Source organism: Plutella xylostella, chromosome 13 (assembly GCF_932276165.1).
Source record: "Plutella xylostella chromosome 13, ilPluXylo3.1, whole genome shotgun sequence".
NCBI classification, from domain to species: domain Eukaryota; kingdom Metazoa; phylum Arthropoda; class Insecta; order Lepidoptera; family Plutellidae; genus Plutella; species Plutella xylostella.
The window spans coordinates 2886700-2910013 of NC_063993.1; the positions used below are offsets into that span (position 1 = coordinate 2886700).

General features: G+C 37.5%; 3 protein-coding genes across 4 annotated transcripts; 2 read left to right on the forward strand and 1 right to left on the reverse strand.

The window, feature by feature from the left end:
- The first annotated feature begins 3786 nt into the window (after positions 1 to 3786).
- On the forward strand, positions 3787 to 8136 carry LOC105389104 (membrane-associated progesterone receptor component 1). The gene is made up of 3 exons (XM_011560170.3): positions 3787 to 4190; positions 7275 to 7424; positions 7966 to 8136. The coding sequence occupies exons 1-3, from the start codon at positions 3893 to 3895 to the stop codon at positions 8055 to 8057; spliced, it is 540 nt and encodes a 179-aa protein (XP_011558472.1). The 5' UTR covers positions 3787 to 3892; the 3' UTR covers positions 8058 to 8136.
- A 1620-nt stretch (positions 8137 to 9756) lies between these two features.
- LOC105389105 (chorion class CB protein PC404) lies at positions 9757 to 10729 on the reverse strand. The gene is made up of 2 exons (XM_011560171.3): positions 10638 to 10729; positions 9757 to 10503 (listed from the first exon to the last, which is right to left on the reverse strand). The coding sequence occupies exons 1-2, from the start codon at positions 10677 to 10679 to the stop codon at positions 9811 to 9813; spliced, it is 735 nt and encodes a 244-aa protein (XP_011558473.3). The 5' UTR covers positions 10680 to 10729; the 3' UTR covers positions 9757 to 9810.
- An 8729-nt stretch (positions 10730 to 19458) lies between these two features.
- Positions 19459 to 22633, forward strand: LOC119693757. Of its 2 annotated transcripts, XM_048624831.1 has the most exons (3): positions 19459 to 19725; positions 20426 to 20635; positions 21274 to 22633. In XM_048624831.1, exons 1-3 carry the CDS (start codon positions 19683 to 19685, stop codon positions 21342 to 21344), a joined length of 324 nt encoding a protein of 107 aa, XP_048480788.1. In that variant the 5' UTR covers positions 19459 to 19682; the 3' UTR covers positions 21345 to 22633. The 2 variants fall into 2 exon arrangements, with proteins under 2 accessions (XP_048480788.1, XP_048480787.1); XM_048624830.1 differs by lacking the exon at positions 19459 to 19725 and having other exon boundaries at positions 19793 to 20635.
- Positions 22634 to 23314: the final 681 nt, after the last annotated feature.

A 23314-nucleotide genomic window follows, 5' to 3' on the forward strand; every position in this document is an offset into this window, starting at 1 on the left:
TCAGTAGTTTTGGCGTGAACCGACAGACAGACAGACAGACACAGTTACTTTCGCATTTATAATATTAGTTAGGATAAATATAGTATACCTCAAGTGTAAAGGTCAGAGTCAACCCACGCCACAGTACAGACGCGGCGCGGCAGAGCACGCTATCTCGAATGCAAGCAGTTTCTAACTTACACGATCACGACCGGAGACTTATTCGGAGGAGTTGCGTGTTTCCACTGTCTAGTGGACGGCTGGGAAATGTCAGTTTTAAAGTAACTTTTAATATACATGGTGGTAGAAAAAAGAAAATGGTGTAGTAAGCCCAAAAAGGGGTGACTAAGGGGTCAGCTCTAGTAACACTTTTAAGGCGATATTATACATCACAACAAGTGTGAAGCAGGTTTAGTTACATTGTTTTTGGAACGGAAACAATGAAATAGTGAAATAAAATAACATGAAATACACATACTTAATGTCTTTGATAAAATATAATATTTAGACAAAAACACCTACCGGAAGCAATAATTGCACGGCACAACAATTTATGATGATAATTTTACTTCTTTTACTCTCGACATGCAATATTAATTGAGAAATAACATAGCAACCATCTGATTAACATTTAACTTAGACTATACAATGTATGTATTTAATAAAATTATAACATACAAAGTCATAAATGTTCTTTCTGAGAACTAATAAACATGCCGGTTTTTAGATTGAAAAAAGTATGAGAATTATGAATTCAGTTTTTGTTCGTACGTATAATTTTATTATATGAACATTATGAGTATCGCTAGGAAATGTTAAAAATTAGAACTAGGCTACGTCCTGTATAGTAAGCAATATATATTTTGTAATAACTCCACTAAAGATGATAATTTATATCGTGGTACAATGGAAACAAAGTTACGTTTAATCCGACCCAGACAAGTTGGGGTGCATCAAAATATTACCAACTCTGTACTTACCAACTTCGAGAGTTGTGCTTAATTTACATTCAGTATCGCAGGCAGTTACCACATTGATAGCTTTACATTGCACATATTATATGGCGTGTTTTAATGAGCCAAGCTTGTAACTTAGGTACAGGTGGTTACAAATTAATTTCGTCGTAGTTAATTGAAAAAAATATATTTGTTTTCATAAAGACAATCTATGAGGACTTACACAGTGTAAAAAAAGTTAAACCCAAAAGGACGTAGGACTAGAGATTCAGTGACCCCCCTTTTTTAACCCTATATAGCATATTATGTATTGAAATTTTTTGTAGTAGCATAGACCAAGTCTACTGGTTACTGCCTATATCCCAGTCGTTATATTGCGCTGTGTATATTTTATTGCCTTCGGACACTGAAGAGCACTTCATTCACTCAATTAATGAAGCCGCCCCTATATTTCCGATATTGCGCTGCAGAACTCCCCCGCATTGCATCTGACTTTTTTCAAGATTGCTAATTGACTCGGAATACTTGGAATGCTAGGATTTTAATTTATTCTCGATCTTTTTTTGAGCGAGGCCAAGTGATAAATAATTTAGATGTTAAGGTTTTTATCTGAGTGCATTTTGTTTATGGTTAAACTTGTCATCTTTTACATAGTGTAGACCACGTACAATAGGAATCATGTTACTTGCGCAGAAAGCATTTCTAGGTCTATTTAAAAGTGTGAATACACTAGGTATTTGTTGTTCTTCTTTCTTCCAAAACTTCCGTTCATGAATGCGTCCGTTCATAATGCGATGGTACCATTTTGTTTTTTGTTCATGATCCGAAGTATACTTGTAGACTGCGTCGTATGGAGTTTAGTCTCGGGAACGGTGCTGGAAAATATCTAATACATCTTGTCGATGTCGATCTAACTATTAGACACAATGACATACCTAGAAATAAACATTTGAACGTCTCGCACATCACACATCGTGAGCATGCAGGCATTAAACGCATAATATTTATTATAACTTGACGACTGAATGGCGTAGTGGTTAGTGACCCTGACTACTGAGCCGAAGGTCCCGGGTTCGATTCCCGGCTGGGGCAGATATTTGTTTAAGCACAGATATTTGTTCTCGCGTCTTGGATGTGCCGGATGGCCCGCCCCCTATTACTTTGGGACTAACATAAACACTGGCGAAAAGTGGGTGCAGCAATGCACCTCCTCTGCCTACCCCGCAAGGGAGTACATTAGTACAAGGTGTGAGTGTTTTTTTTAAATGTAAATTATACTGTATACTTTTGGCTTACTGCATTATAACTGTGTTTTGTGTTTAGTTACTGCTACATAATACGGTTAATTGTTATAATATTCCGTTTATAATAAGTAAAACCTTGTAATTAGCTTTGTATATACATTTGTGGTAAAATGTCCTTAAATAAATAACGAAATTACTTCCACGTAAATACTTATCATTTCGAGTATCCACAAATCGCAGCCACTTATCATGTCATTGTCACATGATATCGACAACTGTCATGCTTGTAATTCTGCAACCGTGATTCCATGGAATTATTGAATTAATTTTCCAACCGAATTCGGTTTTGCGGATTAAAACATTGTCCTTCTTTCTACAAACACCGCGACAGATGAGACAACAAATTAAACATTGAACACTGACATGGATTCCATTTAATTGGACATGCAACGTTTCGAAATAATCGAATTCCAAATTTAAAATCTCGCATCCGTTTTTGGTTTATTAACTTTTTTAAACGGAAACGTTTTTGCAATTCGAAACTGTTTTCGGATTCAGTTCATGAGCGGATTAACTGATTGACGGTTGTATCCAGTGAAGTGATCAGGTGATTTAAATACACCTTTTTATGATATGCTCGTGTGTATGTACGAAAAATATTGGTAAATAAACTATATATTTGATTAGAGACCTCACAAGACGAAGTGGCGTTAGAAAATCATTCATTCAGACCGAAGGATTTTATAAATTTAGATTGATATGGATTAAAGTTGAATGAAATCTTAGTCTAAAAGAAGTATAAAAGGTGACAAAATATAATCGATACATTCTTATTAAATTTAGGTACGCGACTGGTTTAATAAATATTAATGGATGAAAAACGTAAGACAAAGATTTGAATTTCAAAAGCGGGAATAATTCAAAGTCAATGTTAAAAGTCGAACATTGTCGATGACAAAAAACGTAGGTATGTACTTAAACAGAGTTCTTAATTTTTGCGTCGTAGATGAGTTATTTACTTGCAATCATAATTATCATATTTTTGTAAAATCTCCAGTGAATTCCTATTATAGGTACAACTAAAATTACTAGTTCGTTCATCTGTAACATTAGCCCTAGGCCGTAACCACCGTACCATTTATGGGACTTAGTTTTGCAAAATTTATTAAAATTTAAGTGCTTGTTTTTTGTACAAAAATAAAATCAAACACCTATGAGGTGGTTGTATTATTTTAGATTGTAGGCACACGACATACTTGCACATCCATACTCAACAACGTCATAATTGCTATAAACATCGTATTGTAAGTTTTGTGACCTTTGGACTTAAAATAGATTGTAACTTAGCGCCGCGTGCGCAAATACCGGGAACAAATTACAGAACAGAAGTCTCTCGACAATACCTACAATAAGCGAAAACAATTTAAAATCGGTCAATCAGTGTCATTTTGGAAAATAAAAAACAAGAGCTTATCTAACTACCTATCTGGAACCAAACAAAACAAAAATGCAAGTCACAATCTCAACGAGACGTTAAAAGGACTGTTATCTCACAAAAAGTATGGTAATAATAGCGGTATAATGATAAGGTATACCGGTTGACCTTACTCAGCCTCGGACCTTGAGTAGCATGAAACGGCTGGTGACGCAACACATCAGTTCAGTTTACATCAAGTAGTTGTCGAGGCTAGACGTGCGTTAAAAGTAATAATAATGTCGAAGCCAGAAGAAGCCGCGCCGGCTGAACAGACCCTATGGGACGAAGTCACCAGCCCAATCAATCTGATCTTGATTCTTGTGATTGTGTACCTTGTGTATAAGATTGTGAAGTCCAAGTTCGAGGGTGATGTTGAAGTGCCCCCCCCTCCGCCGGCCCTTCCGAAGATCCGGAAAGATTTGACTGTGGCCGAGCTCGGGAAGTTTGATGGCACGCAGCCGGACGGGCGAGTGTTGCTTGCAGTAAACGGAACGATATTCGATGTCACCCGAGGGAAGAGGTTTTATGGTCCAGGTGAGTTGAGCAAAGAGTTTTAGCATCATAAAGTCTGTCGTCTTTCGAATGGTGATGCTTCGAGAATCGTTCTCCTTGATCTGTGTCTTGAGTGGTACCTATTTCCCTGTAATTAACTCGTGTTTGTGACGTTTAGTATCGTGTCTCTTTATATAGTGTAATACAGTACAGTTTGCATGTTATTGACGTTGTGCCCTCGTTTCCGGCTACATGGAACGCATAAATAACATTAAATAACTATCTCACATACCTGCGAGGTTTAACATTGTATTGCTGGAATTAGAAACACATCCATAAACATTTTGGTTTGGGGTCCTCAAACATTTCAAAACTTAAAATGTAGGTTAAGTAAAATATTATGAGCTGTATAACTATCATCGTTTTAATGTGGAAAGTCTTTTCGATATAATAAGTATGTATAATGGACTCATTAAATCTTCATAAATAAGACATAATGCTCATTGTAATATTATAATGATCATAAAAAGTGCCATGGCGGTCAAAAACAGGCATTATTATACACGACAATAAGGTATAGTTTTAAAAGCCCGCACGGTAGTGTTTCGTTTCCCCTCAATTATTATGCTCCTGCGCAGTTGTGACTACGAGAAAATATAACAACCGATTTTTTTATAATAAGTGCAAGAATCGTTGTGGTTAGTTTTTTTTGAGGTGGAATACTTTAGTCTAACGCCCAACTTATAGTTCAAATGTGGCTCTAATGGTGTCAGTGCGTATTATGTATAAGTACTTAAACATTTTCATTTCTAAATAATCGTTAGGTTAGGTACCTTAGCGATTGTTCCTACATAATAATATGATTGTGTATCAACAAGCCATGCCTTATCAAGGGTTGATAAGGTTCTACCTTTTTTGGCATAAGATTTTTTTGCCTAATCTCGTATTGCATAGTAACGTTTGGTCAAAGTCTCGTTACGCCGAAAATCGTATGGCATAAATCTCGTTTAGTAAAAAGTTATTTCGCATAACATTGTTTAGCCTAATAATGGTATGGCCAAATCTTGAATAGCCTAATATTGCTATGGCATAGGTTTATACAAAGTAATAATATTCGTTTGGCTTTAACTTTGACGGAGCGTCTCCCTACATAGCGCAAACTGGTGCCTTGTATTGTTTCCGCTGTTTGGAAAACGCCCCGCTCCGCTTCGCTGCGCTCCGCTTTGGTTTTGATGAACATGTGCACCTAACACGCTCCTCCTCGCTTTGCTCGTCGTCGCACCTATTTTTAGGTTTCGATCTCATGGGGTTTGTAATAATTATATTGGTCGTTAACTTTCGATTTTTTGATCATACAATATCGTGATTTTCGGGATGTAGGAGAAAAATACCACTATTTGTACATTTACTACATACTTAATATATTATTTATTAAGATAACATTAGGATAAACAAGATTATACATAGGTATAGACGAACATAAATTTGAGCAAACGAAACTTAGGTGTTTAAAGATTGTGCCTAAAGAGTTTTAGACGAAACGAGCCTTATGCCACATAAGTCTTGGCAAAGTGATGGTTCGGCCAAAAAAGTTTAGACCATACGAGTTATGCGAAATGAGTTTTGGTCAATAAAGATTATGCCAGATGAGCGGAACCCCTTATCAAGAACTGTGAAATGCGTCGCAGATATCGTTTCGACGATAACCACAGTGATTTGTACTACTAAAATAAATATATTTATCGACTAACAATAAATGGAATTTTGTCAGTCATGTTTTTTACCCCGAACAGGCAAACACAGCGTGGGACGCCCTCCTGCCCGCTGGACTGACGACCTTAGGCGGGTGGCGGGAAGTGGTTGGATGAGGAAGGCCGAGGACCGAGTGTTCTGGCGCTCCTTGCGAGAGGCCTATGTCCAGCAGTGGATGATTATTGGCTGATGATGATGATGATGATGATGATGTTTTTTTACCAAAATATCACTATTATAAACGTCAAAGGGGTCACTCTCTAAATTGACGAACGAACGAACACGAATTGTCACGCAATCGGCACGCTTTGTACAACGAGATAGAGCCGAGGTTGGCACAGCGCTCCGAAACTTCGGAACAACAAATATGCAGCGATAACCACAACTCTATTTCATTGTATTAGGCTTACCGATTGCATGACAGCTCTTGTTCGTTCGTTCGGTTTTCGAGCACAGCAGAGGGTCTAGTACTTAGTAGTAGTTTATGTTTTTTCGCATACTATATGGCGCCTGTAATGGAAACTATCATGAAACTTTTGACATATAATGTATGCAGATGACAGGAGAAAACGTAAACTTTTTTTCGTTTTCATAAATAACAAAACCCGTACTAGAGGGGCAGATGATACGGCTAATAACATCCCATGCCATTCAAATCAGCTGATACCGTGATTCTCGTTCAAGACTAATCAACACTTAGTTTATTACTTTTATGTTCAAGAAGACACATAACTACAAGTAGTTCTAATGTAAGTCAATGATACCGTAAATTGTAAAAGAGATTAGCATAAAAACTAATGAGGTCGTATTCTAAAGAATCTAAATATCATGACATCAATTATATTATCAACATCATTATCATTAGGTTACAAACACAAACATTTAGCTTATGTATAATTTTACAACACTGTTTTGAGTTTTTTTATTTGATGATTATTTTTATTAAAAATCAAAACTTCAGTTCGTGGTCAAAAATCGGGAAATGTATGCATATTAGTTATGCTTAGCGTGATTAAGGGTCAGAACTGTTTCTATACGAAGATACCGTTTTTTAACGGTTTTCAATTCGTCGGGATCTTTTTTTTCTCATTTCAAATTAATTTTAGTTCTTGCATTGAAACTCGCTGTTTCGTTTTTCTTCCTAAACTTCACATGCCTCTCCCGAGAGAGTGTGGTTTAACCCACTTATTACTACTAAACCACACAGTAACGTAAATAATTATGACTTTATAGACAAGCATAGTTAAAATTTATACACTCGCGAACAAAATGAATGGTTTTTTTTAATTGTCCGCGAGTGTATTCATAGGCAGTTATTTGATTTTTTATTTGTTTTTTAAGTGTAGTTAATCAATATTTTTTTCTTACTTTCAGGAGGCCCATACTCAGCGTTCGCCGGTAAAGACGCGACCAGGGGTCTAGCCACTGGGCAAGTAGCTGCGTCCGACAAGGAGTTTGATGACGTCAGTGACCTCACAGCTGATGAACTTGCCTCGGCCAAGGAATGGGAGGAACAATTTAGAGGTAATACAGTTGACCTGAAAATCTGGGTTAACAAAGTTGATTGTAGATAGTCAATTAGGTTTGATGCATTGTGATATTGAAAATCACTTTTTGCACATGCATATTACGACAATCATTGATTGCTTCATCAAATGAATCCCAAAAAACATTGTTCCTACCCAAAATAGAACAACCAGAGAACCACAAATAATTCAAAATATTTGCATGTATGTCAGCCATTTTATTTGCCGTGAAATATAAAACATTTATTAATGTGTCACTTCTAACAGTTTGCGGTTAGAATATGCGCATGTATTTTACATAGCATTCATTTGTTATTCATTTTGTATCTACGTCAAAGTTTAATCGAATTCAGGAGTGACCTATTCGATTACAAACTTTATAGACTTTTTTGTGTTTAATCGTATGAAGAGTATTTTTTCTCAAAATATCCTTTTGATACCTACTTCTCTTCCAAAATCCCAAATAGTACTTAAATATAAATTTGTGATCGCATATTAATATTATCATTTATTATTAACTTATAATTTTTCTATTTCAGAGAAGTACGACATTGTGGGGAACCTCCTGAAACCGGGAGAAACAGCCAAGTCGTACAGCGACGACGAGAGCGAAACCAAGAAAAGTCTGTAATTAGTTAATAATTATATTTTATAGAATAAGGATTTATACAATAAAAATAACGACTGTTACAATACAATTTTTAAGATTAGTTCTTCTCTTATTTTTTATAAATTAGTATTTAAATATGGTAAAGGAGACGGATAAAGTTATCACGTTTGATTCATTCATAATCATAAAGTATTTAATATACTATGCTAGGCTCACATTATTGTGATGTTCAGAGGTCACCGGCGAGCACTATACAGTGAGTTATACAATGACAATTCTACGGAAGATATTGTAAATAAATAATCATAAATTAAGACCAAATTTTGAATGAATGTACCTAATTGCGTTAGTTTAGTATTTGAAAATTGTTTTAAATGGGAAAGCCAAATAACGTTTTAATAAAAAGAGCTAGGTACCTACCTAATTCAAAGCTGGGATTCTAATCCCCCATCTTCGACAAAATATCAACTGCTCAATCTGGCTGTCCTAGTAATACCCGCTAGTGTAAAAAAACCTTTAAAATTCTGAGTTGCACTGATATTTAAACATAAAAAGCCAACTATAGTTTAAAGAATTCAGCATTCGGAAATCCTGTAAGCGCCGCTGCAAGCAAGTTCCGTACTTAAATACTTAAGAAGGCCTTTTATCGGGCGGCTCTTTGACCGGGCGGAGTTTCCAAGAATGCGCCCTGAAAAGACGTGAAGGAATTTTTCGCCGGTTCACTTTGCTAAATCACAAAACGTAGAGCCGAGTGCTGGACAATTTCCTGCTGATATCCGCGCCAGTTCCACAATAGAGGCTAATCTTTAAAAGGAAGCGTATTTCATACTTCATTCCATGCCGTCGCTTTATTGAATCCCCCATTCCCTGTATTGTCAAGTTCAAAGAGACTTGAAAATGTCACGTCTGCTCTGTAGCTATTGCAGCGCGCAGAAACGGTGTCAAATGTTCCAAGTTCGGATGTGGAAATATTGGATCGAATTAGATTTTGTTATGTACGCGTCCTACTACTAGTGTTGTTATCGCTTATTTTGCGGTGTAAAAAGTATTTTTGTATGTTTACTAAACTGGGTGCAATATTAGGTTGTCGTAGCTCCGAAATATATAGTATGCCCCTTATAAAAAGCGGTTTATTTGTTTAATAGGAAACTTATTTGAAATAAGCCAAATTTAGCCGTATAAGAATTCGTTTTGTCGTAATCACATTCGAGCATTTTTAGTTGTTCAAAACTACAATGACCTAATATGAGTTTACGTAGCTGAATTATGAACTTCATAGCACATACTTGAGTAAGTAAGACCAACAACCATTTAGCAATGCAGTTATTTAATGTTTTCGAAAGAGTGCTGACTTTTCATTATATTATGTTTGTGAAATTTCAATTAGGTAAGTAGTATTCGCAATCATCAGTTTTTGTGAGGTTATTAATCTTCTTCTTCATTTATATTGTCATCAATAATATCTTCATTTATGATTTCTGGTTCAAGGCATTCCTCTGAAGGTATTTCATCAAAATCAAAAGCAGGGAATACGAAAGTGAATGGCCCTGAAATAGTTAATCATAGTTATTTTCAACTGTTATTTATAATTTCCTTTTTTTCAATACCTTATATTAATTTGCACGTAGCACACAATTCATTATCAAATTACATACTTATTTATTTAATAATCAATTTACCATAGAGGCTTCAAATGGACAGCTAAATAAAAATTAACATAAACAGGTAACGACATAACATTTATTATTAAAATAATATAATAACAATCTTTAAATTACTTGCAACCACAGGGTTCGACAAGAGTGTTATAAGTTAAACCTGTGCCTAGTCTGTTGTACGCTAGGTTATTCAGGTTGGCAGAGTTTAGAACTGAGGATGGGACTCCGTTTAAGAGAGCCGCATTAGCCGGGCTGAGTCCAACGTTCAACCCGAGGTTGACTCCCCCGATGTCAGTGCACCCAGATGACGACAACCCAACTCCAGGAGCAGAGTTGTACACAACCGCACCCTGGCCGGCGGTCGGTAAGTTACCATCTACATTGACAGCACCAAGGAACGGTAAATTACCAGAGACCACCACGTTGCCATCTGCCACCAGATTCTCAGCGGTGATGGAGACGCCTGTAGGAGCTATCGGCGAATAGCTGGACACAGTGAGGAGGCCAGCGTTGGATATGCTCTCTATAAGAGGCTGTGACGATGCCATGAGGGTGGCATAAGCATTGGGTGAAAGGCTGGAGCCAGGCAAGTAGGTGTTGTAAGGGTTTCCACATGGAGACCCTGGTAGGACGATGTTGGAGCTGGATTCCCGGCATTGGTTCAGCAGGGAGAGTTGCAGAGGTGAAGCGTTCGGTAAGAGGCTGCTGGGATCCAGGTTAGATATTCCACTTGGGCTCAGCGTGGAACAAACACTAGGCCCTACGCTCCCAGGGTTGAGAATTGGAATCCCATAGCAACAGAACACGATCTGAAATATAAATACATAGTTATATATTTTTTGATTATTTACATTCAACAACGTGAGAGAAAGAAACAAAACGGTTTTTGGAAACGTGACATCTCTTGTAATGAATTTAAGTAAGTACTAAAGATATTGGTTACCTGAGCTAACACAGCGACTAAAGAAATGGTTCTTGAAGACATTTTGTTTGAAGTGCACACACTTAATGATGCCTTTTTCGATTAAATGTGTGGTATTTATACAGTAGATATATCAAGTTACGTCTCTACCATAAAGTTACATTACTTAAAAACATATTTTCACATAAAATCACGTAAAAAATATTAAGTAACATTTATTGAGTTACTTACATACTCACATTATGTCATTATTTATTTATTTGTGTTATAATGTAAAGCCTATTGATACCGTATTATGATAAGGAAGTGATAAATATACCATAAAGAACTTACCTATATATATATATTGATTTAAATACGTTTAGCGTTTAGTAAAAGTGACCCTTCGTGTGGATTCAAAAATAGTATCGAATCCTATGCTCGCGCCTCTGACCCGTGACGCCACCATAGAATAGAATATATTAGAATACTATTTATTTTGCACCATTAAAGAAAACATTACAATATCATAACTTATAGGTATATAAAATAGTACAAAAAGGCGGTGTTATTGCTTAAGCGATCTCTACCAGGCAACCTTTGGATGGAAGAGACAATTTCCATCACGGCCCAAAGAAGATGCAACAAGACACTTTTCAACATTCAACACTAACACCTTTTTCTCTGAAAACTACTCTCAGGACTCATGCAAACTCGTATCGCGCGGAAACGTTCAAAGTTGCAAAGACAGAAATACAAAGTAACTTTGGGACATAAGCAATATATTCTTATATAAGAAAGTGTTCCCTGTTACAACAAAGGCAGTAAGTCTTCATTTCTGTGGCACTCCGCGCCGCTCGGGAACTCTGACATTGTATCGAACTTTGGACTTGTATTTGCCATTTGTTTCCTGCTGACTCTTGGAATGAGGCTGATAGCTTGAATGAGCACAGGCGTGACTAATGACTTGCTGTTTAAAGTTTATCATAATTATCATCATCGTCAGTCGATCATTTACCACTGCTTTCTTAATATAAATTAAAAGTTCATCTTCATAAAACTGCGTAGTACTACTACTGTACTTGTTATTCTAAGGTAGTACACACTTATACACTCATTAAACGTATTATCTATAGCATTGTCTACAGCTGTCTATATCTGGGCCCCTTGAAAACATCAAGCCTCGAAAACATCAGCTGTCTGGTACGCACAGACATTCCAAACGTATGTACCCCCCTTTTTGGTTGGGGGGTAAAACAATGGTAAGAACAAAGATCTTTAGATTGAAACTAGCACGTAAAGTTTTCCGTATAGATTTTCTGACTAGTTCTCCTTACTGTGAAAGATGAACATTTTCATATTCTGACATGTTTCGACGACTTCTAGAAACTACATTTTTAACAACTACGTCTTGCTATACTGACATTCATGGAACCAACGATGTTTTCTTTACTAGATCATCTTACAGGATGAAAGAGAGTGAAAAGCAGGTGACTTGTCTTTGTATTTATTGCTCAAATACAAACCTAAATATTTAACTAAGTGAACAAAGGGTGAACTTTATATTACAAGCATTCTCTACAAGTCAACTGACAGTATGTGAAACAATTTCATACGATTATTTTTAATATTATTTGGTACCAGTAAGTACATAATAATATATAATATAGCAGTAATAAAAGCTCTGCTTAGGTTCGATTCTCGATCAATTCGAAGTAGTATATAGAGGCCAAAACATAGGTGGCTTTTTAACTCTGACTACTCAGAAACCGATACTAAGACCTAAGGACATTTAAATTCTTACAATCGAATTAACTTTAACACCATAGAATTACTTTAACAGTCGACGAAACGTGTCACTAGCTACAAACACAAGGTAAATAGCTACACAAAGTACACTCGCGCACAAAACAACGAACGGTGAAAACAAACATCCCCTGGACAGTTTGCCTTAATTAGCAGGGAAATGGGCAGCGATCGGCGCTAATGATTGTCCAGTGAATAGCTGGCTGAGGGTAAAGTGAGACAGTTTAGTCACTAAGCACTTGTGTGTACGACTGTACTTTGGGCTGTTTGTAGTTTGAACTTCAGGTTAGTTGACAAGCCCTTCGCCGCTGTTATGTGAGTACTTATTTAACAATGGTGTGTATTCTGTTAGTGTGTAATTTAAATCACATTCTCACTAAAGTAGGGTTGTAGACCAAATTGTGTTTGCAGTAAAAGACATAAGTGTGTTATAATTTTATTGAAGCTGCCTATAATCTGCCTCTTTCAGTAAACAAAATAAGGTACTTATTTAACTTTTTATGTTTGATGCAGAATCATAAAACATGCTAGAATGTGTTAAAAAACATTAAATTACTTGAAAATAATGAACCGTCGTTCTCACAATATATGTTTGGTTTTCACATAATAATAAATATAAGTCGTTATTCTCTCATATAACTATAAATCTGCTTTCCAAATTACACTGCTGCTGTTGACGAGTCATGGAAGCGAAAATGGCCCGGCCCCCATGTTTATACAGGTTATTTAAAAAAGGGTAGTACCTACGATTCAAAATAGGTGACTCAGGGGGTAGGTTTTCTTAACAACTGTTGTGTTGTCATGTTTTGTTTTCATACTTATGTAGGTATGATTATTATGTCAGCAATGCTTGAACCTGAGATCCACACATATATACTCTAAGGATCCACAGATGAACTCCAGAAAAAAATAGTTGTAAGCTGAAATGTAGAGAACACTTTTATTTATTTCCTTCAGTAACGTTCTGCCTTCTTTTCGTCTTTCCCCCAGAGTCGTATATTTCAGCCACGAAAATTATGTGTATTTAACTGTGTTTTATTATTTCCCCTGACAAACAGCTGTAGCACGTAATTGTGCAGCCGACCAATAAATCACAATTACATCGCAAATTATTTATTGATTTCGCATACCAACTGTCTGAATTGATACAAACGATTGTTTTGCCCGATAAATTAGACGGTGGGAAATATTGGTGGCAAGTTGTATGCAAGTTGAGATATATTGTGGGGGTGGGCGGCCATATTGCCATAAATATGGCATTGTTGGTTGGCTTGCCAAGTGCCTGGCCGATAGGCGGTTTGGCCTCGCCGGTGCTTTGTGCTGGTCTAGATGTTACCTTTTTAGTACCATTCGAGTAAAGTGTTGTTTTTGGCTTCGATTTTATGGGCTATTCTTTTTAACAAACGTTGCTAATAAAGGTGCTTGCCTATTGCTGTGCTGTATAGTTAATAACAACGTAGAACTAGAAAGTAATTAACAAAGTCGAAGAACAAAAGTTGTCGAAAATGGCGTCCTGAGTCTGACGACTTTTGCAAAACCCTGTAGTTATAAATGAGATAAAAAATATTTTGCAATAGTCTCTGTGCATATGGTAGGAAAATACGTAAGTAAATTATAAGTTTTCTGAGAAAAATGGATGCGTGTTGTTAGAAAGGTCTCTGGTCTGTTCTATCGTTAGTCAGAACACCATCTGCATCTAGCAATCTTCCACAGATTGATAGTAATTAAACACAACGTCCAATTTCCCCACTACCCTCACTCCAATTCGACCACAAACTTACTGAAGACCCATAAAGGCCGGCCTCCATTACTGAGGCTCACTCTGTCTACTACAGCACAGTGTAAGGAAAATACAGAGTAGGAAGTAGTGATACCAATAGAATCAATGGGACTTTAGTACAGAATAAGATATAATGTACTTTATATATTCGTCCGACTCACGCTGGGCAGTCAGCGACTGATGCTAATTTGACATTTACCATAGTGATAAACCCTACGCCAGTTTGGATATGGTAAAAAAATAAGCATGCATTTGAAAATTCACAATCCCCATCCTCTACCATAAATATAAGTAATGATTACTGATAAGTAATATTCCCTTAAAATGGATTTATCTGGATGAGGACGGCTGAAACCATAGTATTGTAGCCACAGACCTGTATTTGAATAGACAACGCTTGTCTCATTCCTTGTATAGAAACCAAGCGTGCCATTATTTTTATACCTACTGTCACGTCAGTCACGTCACTTGAACGATTTAGTTTAGGAACGTCCCTAATGACACTGCGCTAAAGTAAGATAATTTCACTCCCTTTTTACACGCGAAGTACATGCACTTGCGTTGTCTACTCAAATACAGGTCTGTGATTGTAGCGCTACTTGAGAGAGACGTAATGTATGTCTATTTACTAGTGTAGGCTGATGACAGCTACATTAGTTGACAGGGTATGAAACTCAAACTACTTTAACATTTAAAAGCCCGGAAAGTATACGCGATTGTTTAAATAAGTGTCTGCCTTGGTGTACTCTACAGTGATAGGGATTGAATTAACGACAAAAAATCCGACAGGTCAGGTTGGTGTGGCCGCTCGTTTTCAAAATGGCGGCTTCATGATGGACTCTGAAAAAAGTGCGTACCTCGCAAGAAGAAAACTGACACCTCGATATGTGAGGGATAATAAGACGGAACACTTGAACTGAGCAGCGAGCACAGGGTTCGATACTATTCGAATCTACACAAACATATGGAAAAAACAAATGCCACTTTTGGAACTAACAAATTTGTTACATTTTGACATTTGACGATGCGCAACGTAAACGGAGGTTTCGAATCCTGTGCTCGCGGCTCTGTTTAGTTTGTTACAGACGTTTTTCCACCACTTCTAGTAAAAATAAGTTAACTAATAATTGTGACAAAGCTTAGTCCAGCTCTAGTATTTGTCACCTAACCGACAAAGAAGATTATGCATAACGATAGTCAAAGGTTCGTCAGTCTTAGGAGACATTTATACGTAATTCTTAATATCTATATCCATATGAACTCAAGACTGTAATCCCCGAAGGGGTAGTCAGAGGTACATAATTCTTAGTAATTTATAATAAAATCTTGTCTTTGAAAAGGAACAAAGCAAAATCTTTTCCCACATGAATTCTGAATTCCTGCTTGTTTTTACAAATGAAACAATTAAACTTCGCAAAATGCGCTGCATCCTCCTTTATTTAAGCACCATCTTGCTTTTATTAGCCATTCTAGAGGAAGTACTTTACCAGCGTTTCCAGAATTATATATCTTTGCGTCATCTCCACGGTATTTATGTAACTTTTAACCTACAATCCTTAAAGAAGAGTGTTTTGATAATGTGTGTGTGTCGTCGATGCCTCAAAATTTATGGCATTAAGATCGAACACAGAACATATCGATGAAATGCACTTGCACTAGTCTTTGTTCGTTATAATGAATACAAGTTGTGGTTTCATCATCAGCCAATAATCATCCACAGCTGGACATAGGCCTCTCCCAAGGAGCGCCACCCAAAACAACACCCGCCTAAGGTCGTCAGAAAAAATGTTCTCTGTGTTTGTTTGATATAAATCGACCCATACGGGAACGATGATCCAGGAGAGTAAACTGCCTTACGAATACCTATAACGAAGTTTCGGAATTAAACGTACCGATTGTACGAATCTGTTTTATGTAAAGCGAAAACAGCCCTCCAGCCTTGGCAGCGTTGATAATTGGAATACGGCATCATCAACATGATCATCGAATAACCTTTCTTTGTGCTTGGAATACTCATAAGCTTTCATTAATCAAGCGTTCCCGCGAGGCTAATTGGCGCTTCTCCGATATAGGGTAATAACTCAGCACAACCAAGGAGGTAGAAGTGACGTTGTAAGGCGTTCCGCTCACCGCACGATAGTCCAGGCGGCGCGGCGGCGGCGTAGACCGCGGCGGCGGCGACAAAGGGGCGCGCCTTCTCTATATCCTAACTAATATTATAGATGAAGTAACTGTGACTGTCTGTTACTCTCTCACGCCAAAACTACTGAACGGATTTGAATGAAATTTGGTATACGGTCTAGACCCTGGGAAAGATTTTTTTTAAGGCGAAGCGAAGCGCTCGGTATCAGCTAGTTTTCTATATGCGAGCCCAGGTTGACGTTTACTGAAGAAGTCGAGGCGGAGTCGGGGTTCGGGCGAGGTGCAGGCAAGCTTAACATTGTAAATGAGACACAGATTGAACTAAAGTGAGCATCAAATCGACGAAAGTGAATTACCGTGACCGATAACATCGAAATATCTTTCCTCAAATTAGAGAGTGATCATCCAGAATCGGTAAAGTAGACGTGTATGTATTATGTAGGTATCTAAATTATAATGTTTCCAACTGTTTTTTTTATAACGGCGAAGTAGGTATAAAGATTTCAATATATGGGCTTGAAACCTTTTATACGTTTAATTTTCTTTATATTTATCTCACTTCTCCCCATCGGATTTTCCTGAAAGTAATGGTAACTCGTCGGTGTATCGCCTGACACGAAGGCAGTTTCTGAAAATAACCTTCATGAAATTTAATAACTTTGTGTACAGACCCTTACTTTGTTTTATCAGCTCTTTAATTACTCGCCAAAATTTATTTTAAATAAGTTTTAGGAGAGGGTTTTTATAAGTGAAAAAGTGTTTAATTTGCTTAGGTCGGAGATAATTATTTACCAAAAGTCTATAGCGGTACCTTTATATTTAGATTAAATATAATGATTACATGGTTATTTAATAATTCATAAAATATATACACTCACATGCAATCAAACAGTTTATTTATTTATACTTTTATTGCACATATTACAAAAGTTACAGTTCCAGTAAGGAGATCACCAAAACACTCCAATCTGCAATATTGAAGTTCATTTAACAGCCCATTATTACCAACTAAAAACGTAATTATTGTGATGAAATTTTAATTAAATGTTTTAATAAATTTAGGTCATTTAATGTAAGTGAAACTTTTTCATTTACAAATAAAAATATCTTACGTGATCCATTGGATATACTAAGACTTAATATAAAGAATCCCTACAACATTATTATATTTGTCCCTCTCAGAAAACAATATTACCTATATTATAGTTACCTATTTACTTGTGAAGTAGCCAGAAGCCCAACAAAGGGATATCAAAACTTTCACATAACTCAATTTATCCGAAGACAAACAATTTGATTCCGCATTTCACGGTGAGCAGATACTTCTGATCTAATATTCAGACAATAGTAATGCTCGAATCAGTCTCCATTGTTTACAAGCGAAGCGTTAACTTAGTGCTACGTGCCTCATTTCTGATTGCTGAGTTTTGTCAGAGACTGTGGAATTGAGAATGTTGTGGTTACGGTGCGAATGACCAAAACTAGATGTATCTAAAAAGAGATGCCAAAAACTATCTAGGTAGCTAAATCGTCGAATCTTTTTTTTTCGTTGATATAATTATTATGTTTACAGCATCAAGGGACCATAGGCTTGCATTATACTATGGATTAAATTTCAACTTAATGGATTCCACGTACTTCCACGAGTTCCCAGATAAATGGGCTTGCAAAGGACTTGATAGATAGATACAGACACAAGACAGAGAACAAAATTATAAGGGTTCCGTATTTACCTTTTCAGTTACTTATGGACCCCTAAAAATAAACAACGTGTCTTTAAAACGTACCTAATTAGGTATATAATATAATTGAAGATTAACATTTGTGGTCTTACCACAAAAACTAAACAGAAGTTTCGCGCTACTGGATAGCTAATGTGTCACACACCCGTTAAACAGTGTGGAAATTTAGCTATTGTTTAATGGTGACAATTTCCATAAATTTCACCCAACATCACGCTCATATGGACAAACCCGTGTGAACGGACAGGAGGTACCTATCTACCTATCACAGCCCTGAGTAGTCCGATAAAGTATGGATTAAATTGTCCAAACGAGCACTCTCCTATTTCATTCCTTCGTTTATTTTGTGCTGAACTGAAATAAAGCCCGTAAATACCACCTTGGATTCCTGGAAGTAAAAATAAGGAAATGTGAACTTTCCTTTTGTCAGCCATTTATTTTGGTAGTTTAAAAAGAAATTTATGATTAAATGCGCAAATGGTCGCCCCATTTGTAGCACGCGAGAAAAGCTAGTAAGTATAGGTACTAAACAAATAAAATTAACTAACTGAAATCATTAGAATACACTCCAAAAGTGCTTTTAGTTTCAGAATTTCCTCTCTCATTCATAGGATTTAAAATTACAATGAATTCGTAAAAGAACCATGAAACCGAAACCTCTGTTTAATAGATGATCTTTCTCTCAACGTATTGCTAGATTGCTACACAACAGTTTCGCAAAAAGCTAACAAAAGTCCTCATTAACCCCAACTGGCTACAATTTCGAAGCAATTCAACGGCGACTCGACAAAAAACGGACAAACCTGGATGAAGAAATGTTTTATATGGTTCCGTAATGTATAAAAGTTTTAGCACTGGCAAAACGTAAAGACTCCCTTATTCATAAAATTACTGGACGCTTTAGCTATTGAACTGTTTTGTCCCTATCTGTCTATCACACATATCAATAGCTAAAGCGTCCACTATGTTGGCTAGCAACATTAATTGTCTATGATTATTATCTATCTATGATTTCTATATTTCATATCATTGTCTATGTTCAACTTCCTCTTCCGTTTCTGCTCTTCACACGAAAATACACGGATCAATCACAATTCCCGTTTATTACTACTCCCACGAGCTTCAAGCACCCCCAGGGCCTACAAACCAACCACATACAGTCCACTCCGCTCCATGGTCCTTCTCGGATCGAGGGGTAAGCTGGGAAGTACGACAAACGCAAAATCCGTGCAAACTTGCAGCTCCACGCAAATTATCCATCGTGGTGTGCAACAAGAACGCAGCGAAAGGTGCAATTTCGATCGTTGAGGTTGGCAAGACTGCGCTGAGATCAGCGCCACCAACAACCAATCAGCGAGCGCGAATCTGCGAGTCAGCGCTGAGAAGAGTGCCATCGACCAATCGGCGCGCGCGATTCTGCGGGCCGAGAGCATCCGGCGCACGAAGATACCGCCGACTGTCAGCCGAGCCGCCGCAGCCGTCAAAGTCGCAAACGCAAAGTGCAAAGCAGAAAATTCAACTCACGCCGCCATTTTTCGGTTGACATCGAACAATATTTTAGTATTAGTGACTATAAGTGCTAAAAGTTAAGTGGTGCAATTGTATTTACAACCAAAAATGGATTTAAAAAAGCTAAAATCCGCAAGGGGCTTCGTAAAAGGTACCATTACACGTTTATATAGCTTCGTTAGAAATGAGTTGTCACAGTTGCCGCTAGAAACTGAAACTTAAATTGGATAAAGTAAATAGTGCATTTCTGGAGTACGAATCCCTCAGCAAAGAAATCTTGTGCATAGATCACGAAGATTCTGAGGATTTCGCAAGTGTAGAAGACCAGTTTTATACGATTGCCACCATTTTAAACAAAGAGATAAATTCACGGTCACCACCTCAGATTCCAGCGGCAACTGTACCTTCAACTCCAGCTACAAGTGCAATAAAGTTACCTCCTATAGATATACAAACTTTCACAGGTAAATTCATAGATTATGTACCATTTATAAACATATTCATGTCACTAATTGACAACAACAATAGTCTAGATAACATCCAAAAACTGTATTATCTCAGATCATTTGTGAGAGAAGAGCCTTTTGATCTCATCAAGAACCTGCCATTGGTAGGTGAAAGCTATCAGGAAGCTCTTAAACTCCTTAAAAATAGATATGAGAATAAGAACAGAATTGTCAATGAACATATATGCAACCTTCTGGATTTGAGGACCGTAGGAAAATCAACAGCAGGCAACTTAAGAGAGTTTGTATCAGCTATTAGGCAACAAGTAGCCGCCATAAAAAATCACAATCCAAACATCATATACTGGGATCACATACTAACATGTATAATTCTGCGCAAATTAGATGGTTATACGTCTCGGGCATATCAACTCGAGCGGGACCTGGACGCCGAACCCAGCCTGGAGGATTTACTCTGCTATCTGGACAAAAGGGCTCTGGCGCTGGAGGGCACCGACCAGAGTCACCACCAACAACCACAAGCAAGATGGTCGAACAACGGGAAGGTAGCAGCACATGCAGCCGCAGCGGACAAGCCGCCAACCTGCTTAAATTGTAAGTCTACAAATCATAAGCTATTTAATTGCAAACAGTTTCAGTTGATGGCGAGCAAGGAGAGGATAGATTTTGTTAAACAAAATAAGCTGTGCAATGTCTGTCTTGGTGCGCATTTTTCAAAGTGTAGGTTTCACTTCAGATGTGCTGAGTGCAAAGGACCCCACAACACTCTGGTGCATTACAATGAGCCTGCCCTCGCACCTCCTGTTACTTTAACAGGCAATAATAACAGTAATGTACTTTTACCCACAGCTAGAGTGAAGGCTATTGCAAAGGATGGTACAGAGGTTCATTTCAAAGCACTACTGGACAGTGGATCTCAAGTTTCAATAGTCACCTCAAAACTAGTCCAGCTCTTGGGTTTAACTCCCAAACAAAGTGCCACAAATATAATAGGCATATCAAATGCAAAGAACCATTTGAAATACTGCGTCCCGTTGGAGATTCATTCACTGAAATCAGCCTTTAAGACCACAGTAACCTGTCACGTCACCGATCAGATTACCTCTCAACTGCCCCAATCTAAAATCAATTTAGATGAATTACAGCTTCCATCTAACATTGAATGGGCAGACGAGCAATTCAATGTGCCAAGTGACATTCACATGTTAATGGGTGCCAACATAATGTTTCAGGTGCTACTGCCGGAGAAGAGCAGTGTGACTCCTGCCAACAACAGCGGGAAGCAGTCGCCAGCTCAGAATGATCTGCACATCTTTAACACACACTTCGGCCACATCATCGGAGGGAGTCTGCCGACAGGTTCCATTAAGGGTCAAATATTATGTAATAAGGTAGTGCTAAAATGTGAAATGGATCTCAATGAAACACTAGGCCAATTTTGGACAAATGAAAAAGTACCTGAAATATTTTCAGAGAAGTCTCCAGAACATGAGCTCTGTGAGCAAATATTCCAAAATTCAGTAGAACTCAAAGATAAACAGTTTCAAGTTCCATTGCGCTTGAAATTACCTCTGTCTGAAGTAAAAGAGACACTAGGTGATTCATTTAATTTGGCTCTGAAAAGATTTCATAACTTAGAAAAGAAATTAATGGCAAACCCAGAGCTATTCATGCAATATAAACAATTCATACATGAATTTTTATCTCTTGGTCATGGTCACTATGTCGACATTGAGATGTATGACATCAATAAACAGGCAGCTTACTACATGCCTCACCATGCAATAATTAAGCCAGAGAGTAAAACAACAAAAGTACGCTCGGTGTTTGATGCGAGCATGAAAACAAACAAAAAAGTATCATTGAATGACTTACAGTTGAATGGTCCTGTGGTTCAGAGAGATCTATTTGATATTATGCTGTTGTTCAGATTAGGTAGGTATACCATTACCTCAGACATCAAGCGCATGTTCAGGAACATCCTGGTAGATCCAGCGTTCACATCGCTGCAAAACATTCTCTGGAGGGACGATCCCAGTCAACCAATAAAATGCATTAGACTAGATAGGGTAACCTATGGTCTCAAGAGTTCGAGTTATTTAGCTACTAGATGTTTAATAGAACTAGCTAACAGGTATGAGAATGAATATCCCTTAGCTGCATTCATACTAAGGAACAACACTTATGTCGACGACGTGTTGTATTCTCACAATGATTTAGCCACAGTACGTGAAGCTAAACAACAATTATGCTCGTTATTGAGTTTAGGCAGTTTTAACACTCATAAGTGGTCCTCCAACAACGAGTTGGTTTTGTCAGATATACCATTGGAGGATCAACACTTTGACAGTATTGATTTGCAAAAAGACAACTACAATATGAAAACCCTAGGTCTTCAGATTAATACTAAAGAGGATAATTTTATCATAACTTCACCAGGAACGTTCGATACAAATCTACTCACAAAAAGAAGCATACTTAGTTATATAGGTAGGTGCTACGATCCGATCGGTTTCATAAATCCGATAATAGTAGTAGCAAAATCAATAATGCAGAAGTTATGGATCAACAACACAGATTGGAATTCATGCCCTCCAAATGATGTAGAAAGGGAATGGATCCAATTCACCGAAGACTTAAGAGTCATGGAACCAATTCAAATCAATAGAAATGTAAGGTTTTCAGACGAAGACACAGTGGAGTTGATCGGGTTTGCAGATGCATCCAGTTCCACGGCACACGGTTGTTGCATCTATCTGCGAGTAACCACCCCAACAGGTAATACCACGTTACATCTACTCTGTTCTAAGTCTAGAATAAACCCTATACAAAAAAAGGGGATGACAGTGCCAAGGCTCGAATTGAATGCCGCACTATTGTTATCTAAATTAATGTCGAAAACATACGACACATTAAAATTAAAAGTTAATGTGAGCAAAGTTTACTTATTTAGTGACTCACAGATTGTCCTAGCATGGCTCAAAATGGAATTAACGAATTTACAAGCATATGTCGCAAACAGAGTAAATGTAATCCGTCAGCACACCGTCAGCTGGCAATGGTTGTATATTAGTACTGATAATAACCCAGCTGACCTCGTAAGCAGAGGCGTCAGGCCGCATGAGCTGTCAAGTTGCGAGCAATGGTGGCACGGCCCACGTTTCCTGAATGACAGTGAGTATAACTTTCCTATTACTGAAACGAACACTTCATCTGATTTACCAGAAGTGAAGCACTGCTTGGTGCTCTCCAGCGACCACGGGTCTCACACAG